This window comes from Symphalangus syndactylus, chromosome 21 (assembly GCF_028878055.3).
Source record: "Symphalangus syndactylus isolate Jambi chromosome 21, NHGRI_mSymSyn1-v2.1_pri, whole genome shotgun sequence".
Lineage (NCBI taxonomy): Eukaryota > Metazoa > Chordata > Mammalia > Primates > Hylobatidae > Symphalangus > Symphalangus syndactylus.
Window position 1 is genome coordinate 53,019,036 of NC_072443.2, and position 5,726 is coordinate 53,024,761.

General features: G+C 55.6%; 1 protein-coding gene across 1 annotated transcript; it reads left to right on the plus strand.

The window, feature by feature from the left end:
* The first annotated feature begins 532 nt into the window (after window positions 1–532).
* Window positions 533–5,458, plus strand: RHO (rhodopsin). Its single transcript, XM_055259164.2, has 5 exons — window positions 533–893; window positions 2,615–2,783; window positions 3,986–4,151; window positions 4,267–4,506; window positions 5,333–5,458. The coding sequence occupies exons 1-5, from the start codon at window positions 533–535 to the stop codon at window positions 5,441–5,443; spliced, it is 1,047 nt and encodes a 348-aa protein (XP_055115139.1). The 3' UTR covers window positions 5,444–5,458.
* Window positions 5,459–5,726: the final 268 nt, after the last annotated feature.

Consider the following 5,726-nt stretch of genomic DNA (forward strand, 5'->3'; position numbering starts at 1 on the left):
TCAGAGGAGTGTGGGGACTGGATGACCCCAGAGGTAACTTGTGGGGGAACGAACAGGTAAGGGGCTGTGTGATGAGATGAGAGACTGGGAGAATAAACCAGAAAGTCTCTAGCTGTCCAGAGGACATGGCACAGAGGCCCATGGTCCCTATTTCAAACCAAGGCCACCAAACTGAGGTGGGACCTTGGGACAGACAAAGTCATGTAGAAGTTAGGGGCCTTCTCCTCCCTTTCCCTGGGTCCTGAGTACCTCTCCTCCCTGACCTCAGGCTTCCTCCTGGTGTCACCTTGGCCCCTCTTGGAAGCCAATTAGGCCCCTCAGTTTCTGTGGCGGGGATTAATATGATTATGAACACCCCCAATCTCCCAGATGCTGATTCAGCCAGGAGCTTAGGAGGGGGAGGTCACTTTATAAGGGTCTGGGGGGGGTCAGAGCCCAGAGTCATCCAGCTGGAGCCCTGAGTGGCTGAGCTCAGGCCTTCGCAGCATTCTTGGGTGGCAGCAGCCGTGGGGCAGTCACAAGGGCCACAGCCATGAATGGCACAGAAGGCCCTAACTTCTACGTGCCCTTCTCCAATGCGACAGGAGTGGTACGCAGCCCCTTCGAGTATCCACAGTACTACCTGGCCGAGCCATGGCAGTTCTCCATGCTGGCCGCCTACATGTTCCTGCTGATTGTGCTGGGCTTCCCCATCAACTTCCTCACGCTCTACGTCACCGTCCAGCACAAGAAGCTGCGCACGCCTCTCAACTACATCCTGCTCAACCTAGCTGTGGCTGACCTCTTCATGGTCCTAGGTGGCTTCACCAGCACCCTCTACACCTCTCTGCATGGATACTTCGTCTTCGGGCCTACAGGATGCAATTTGGAGGGCTTCTTTGCCACCCTGGGCGGTATGAGCCGGGTGCGGGTGGGGTGTGCAGGAGCCTGGGAGCATGGGGGCGTCTAGGAGAGTCCTGGGCTTGGCGTTGGTGGCTGAGAGGCCTTCTCCCTTCTCCTCTCCTGTCAGTGTTATCCAAAGCCCTCATATATTCAGTCAACAAACACCATTCATGGTGATAGCCAGGCTGCTGTTTGTGCAGGGCTGGCACTGAACACTGCCTTGATCTTATTTGAAGCAATATGCGCTTGTCTAATTTCACAGCAAGAAAACTGAGCTGAGGCTCAAAGAAGTCAAGCGCCCTGCTGGGGCATCACACAGGGACAGGTGCAGAGTTGAGTTGGAAGCCCGCATCTATCTCGGGCCATGTTTGCAACACCAAGCCTCTGTTTCCCTCAGAGCAGCTGTGCTGGGTCAGACCCAGGCTGGGCACTGAAGAGAGAGCTGGGCAAGCCAGACCCCTCCTCTCTGGGGGGATTTTCCACTCTCCAGTCATTGGGTCTTCCCTGTGCTGGGCAATGGGCTCAGTCCCCTCTGACATCCTCTGCCTCCCCTCCCAGCCGCTGTCCTTCGGTGCCCCTCCAGCCTCCCTGCTGTGCTCCAAGTCTCCTGGTGCTGAGAACCGCAAGCAGCCCCTTTGAAGCAGCTCCTTTTTCCTTTAGAATAATGTCTTGCATTTAACAGGAAAACAGATGGGGTGCTGCAGGGATAACAGATCCCACTTAACAGAGAGGAAAACTGAGGAAGAGAGGGGGAAGAGACTCATTTAGGGATGTGGCCAGGCAGCAACAAGAGCCTAGGTCTCCTGGCTGTGATCCAGGAATATCTCCGCTGAGATGCAGGAGGAGACGCTAGAAGCAGCCATTGCAAAGCTGGGTGACGAGGAGAGCTTACCGCCAGCCACAAGCATCTCTCTGCCAGCCTTGCCCTCTCTCCCCCATGTTCAGGCTGCTCCCTTGGTCCCATTCTCAGGGAATCTCTGGCCATTGTTGGATGTTTGTTACATTCAATAATCACAGATCACCCAGTTCTGGCCAGAAGGTGGGTGTGCCACATATGGGTGGTGGTTCTCTGCAGGGTCAGTCCCAGTTTACAAATATTATCCCTTTCACTGTTAGGAATGTCCCAGTTTGGTTGATTAACTATATAGCCACTCTCCCTATGGAACTTCATGGGGTGGTGAGCAGGACAGATGTCTGAATTCCATCATTTCCTTCTTCTTCCTCTGGGCAAAACATTGCGCATTGCTTCAAGGCTCCTAGGAGAGGGCCCCACATGCCCAGGTTGTTTCATCTCCCGAGAAGGGAGAGGGAGGAAGGACTGCCAGTTCTGGGTTTCCACCACCTCTGCATTCCTTCCCAACAAGGAACTCTGCCCCACATTAGGATGCATTCTTCTGCTACACACACACACACACACACACACACCTCTCTACTGGGTTCCCAGTCCAATCGTGACCCCCAATCTGATTTGTGTCCCTTATGGGCCCAGAGCGCTAAGCAAATAACTTCCCCTATTCCCTGCAGTTTCTTTGCCCAGCTCTCCTTAGCGTGTGGTCCCTCTGCCCCTTCCCCCTCCTCCAAGTGCCAAGCTCTCTCCTTCCCCAAGGCCTCCTCAAATCCCTCTCCCACTCCTGGTTGCCTTCCTAGCTACCCTCTCCCTGTCTAGGGGGGAGTGCGCCCTCCTTAGTCAGGCAGTGGAGTCTGTGCTGACCACCTGTTGACTGCCTTGCAGGTGAAATTGCCCTGTGGTCCTTGGTGGTCCTGGCCATCGAGCGGTACGTGGTGGTGTGTAAGCCCATGAGCAACTTCCGCTTTGGGGAGAACCATGCCATCATGGGCGTTGCCTTCACTTGGGTCATGGCGCTGGCCTGCGCCGCACCCCCCCTCGCCGGCTGGTCCAGGTAATGGCACTGAGCAGAAGGGAAGAAGATCCAGGGGCTCTTTGTAGGGTCCTCCAGTCAGGACTCAAACCCAGTAGTGTCTGGTTCCAGGCACTGATCTTGGATGTCTCCTGGCCCAAATGCCCACTCAGGGTAGGGGTGTAGGGCAGAAGAAGAAACAGACTCTAATGTTGCTACAAGGGCTGGTCCCATCTCCTGAGCCCCATGTCAAAGAGAATCCAAGACATCCCAACCCTTCACCTTGGCTGTGCCCCTAATCCTCAACTAAGCTAGGCGCAAATTCCAATCCTCTTTGGTCTAGTACCCCGGGGGCAGCCCCCTCTAACCTTGGGCCTCAGCAGCAGGGGAGGCCACACCTTCCTAGTGCAGGTGGCCATATTGTGGCCCCTGGGAACTGGGTCCCACTCAGCCTCTAAGCGATTGTCTCCAAATGGAGCTGAGATGAGACACAGTGGGGACAGTGGTTTGGACAACGGGACTGGTGACTCTGGTCCCCAGAGGCCTCATGTCCCTCTGTCTCCAGAAAATTCCCACTCTCACTTCCCTTTCCTCCTCAGTCTTGCTAGGGTCCATGTCTTACCCCTTGCTGAATTTGAGCCCACCCCCTGGACTTTTTCCCCATCTTCTCCAATCTGGCCTAGTTCCATCCTCTAGAAGCAGAGCCGCTGGAAGCTCTGGGTTTCCTGAGGCCAGTCCACTGTCACCAATATCAGGAACCATTGCCACATCCTAATGATGTGCCCTGGAAGCCTCTAGTTTCCAGAAGCTGCACAAAGATCCCTTAGATACTCTGTGTGTCCATCTTTGGCCTGGAAAATACTCTCACCCTGGGGCTAGGAAGACCTTGGTTTGTACAAACTTCCTCAAATACAGAGCCTGAGGGCTCTCCCTTCCTCCTCACCAGCCGTCTGCCTGGCATAGCCCTAGTCTCAGCGGGGGATGCTGGGGCTGGGCATGCAGGGAGAGGCTGGGTGGTGTCATCTGGTAACGCAGCCACCAAACAATGAAGCGACACTGATTGCACAAGGTACATCTGCGTCCCCATCTGATCCATTCCATCCCGTCACCCAGCCATGCAGACGTTTGTGATCCCCTTTTCCCGGGAGGGAATATGAAGCCCCAGAAAGGGCCAGCGCTCAGCAGGCGCCTTGGCCATTCCCAAGTCCCTCACAGGCGGGGTCTCCCTACCTGACTATCCTCAGGTACATCCCCGAGGGCTTGCAGTGCTCGTGCGGAATCGACTACTACACACTCAAGCCAGAGGTCAACAACGAGTCCTTCGTCATCTACATGTTCGTGGTCCACTTCACCATCCCCATGATTATCATCTTTTTCTGCTATGGGCAGCTCGTCTTCACCGTCAAGGAGGTACGGGCGGGGGGTGGGCGGCCTCACGACTCTGAGGGTCCAGCCCCCAGCATGCATCTGCGGCTCCTGCTCCCTGGAGGTGTCATGGTCTGGACTCGGGTCCCGTGTCCTGCAGGCCGCTGCCCAGCAGCAGGAGTCGGCCACCACACAGAAGGCAGAGAAGGAGGTCACCCGCATGGTCATCATCATGGTCATCGCTTTCCTGATCTGCTGGGTGCCCTACGCCAGCGTGGCATTCTACATCTTCACCCACCAGGGCTCCAACTTCGGTCCCATCTTCATGACCATCCCAGCATTCTTTGCCAAGAGCGCCGCCATCTACAACCCTGTCATCTATATCATGATGAACAAGCAGGTGCCTACTGTGGGTGGGAGGGCCCCAGTGCCCCAGGCCACAGGCACTGCCTGCCAAGGACAAGCTACATCCCAGGGCAGGGGAGGGGGCTCCATCAGGACTACTGGCAGCAGTCTTGGGTCAGCAGTCTCAATGGGGAGTGTGTGAGAAATGCAGATTCCTGGCCCCACTCAGACCTGCTGAATCTCAGGGTGGGCCCAGGAACCTGCATTTCCAACAAGCCCTCCACAGGTGGCTCGGATGCTCACTCAGGGGGGAGAAGCTCCAGTCAGATAGTTCTGGAAGCCCAATGTCAAAGTCAGAAGGTCCCAAGCCGGGAATGGGATGGGCCAGTCTCCATAAAGCTGAATAAGGAGCTAAAAAGTCTTATTCTGAGGGGTAAAGGGGTAAAGGGTTCCTCTTGGAGGAACTCAGCAGTTGGGGTAAACAGTCTCTGAAGTCAGCTCTGCCATTTTCTAGCTGTGTGGCCCTAGGCAAGTCAATTTCCCTCTCTGTGTTTTGGTTTCCTCATCCATAGAAAGGTAGAAAGGGCAAAACACCAAACTCTTGGATTACAGGAGATAATTTACAGAATACCCTTGGCACACAGACGGCACCATGAAATGTCACGGGTGACACAGTCCCCTTGTGCTCGGTCCCTGGCATCTCTAGGGGTGAGGAGCGTCTTCTTAGCAAGTTCCCTCCAGGAAGCCGGATTTGAGTGGATGGGACACTGAAACTGTGAGGGGCAGAAGCAGGGAAAGGGTTGGGGCAGACCTCACTAACGTGCCAGTTCCAAGCACACTGTGGGCAGCCCTGGATCTGACTCAAGCCTCTTGCCTTCCAGTTCCGGAACTGCATGCTCACCACCATCTGCTGCGGCAAGAACCCATTGGGTGACGATGAGGCCTCCGCTACCGTGTCCAAGACGGAGACCAGCCAGGTGGCCCCGGCCTAAGACCTGCCTAGGACTCTGTGGCCGACTGTAGGCATCTCCCATCCCCCACACCCTCCCCCAGCCACAGCCATCCCACCAGGAGCAGCGCCTGTGCAGAATGAATGAAGTCACATAGGCTCCTTAATTTTTTTTTTTAAGAAATAATTAATGAGAGAAAAATGAGGCTCCTCACTCACCCGGGACGGCCTGAGAAGGGACCTCCACCAAGACCTACTGATCTGGAGTCCCAGGTTCCCCAAGGCCAGCGGCATCTGTGCCCCTCCTCCTCCCAACTCATCTTTCA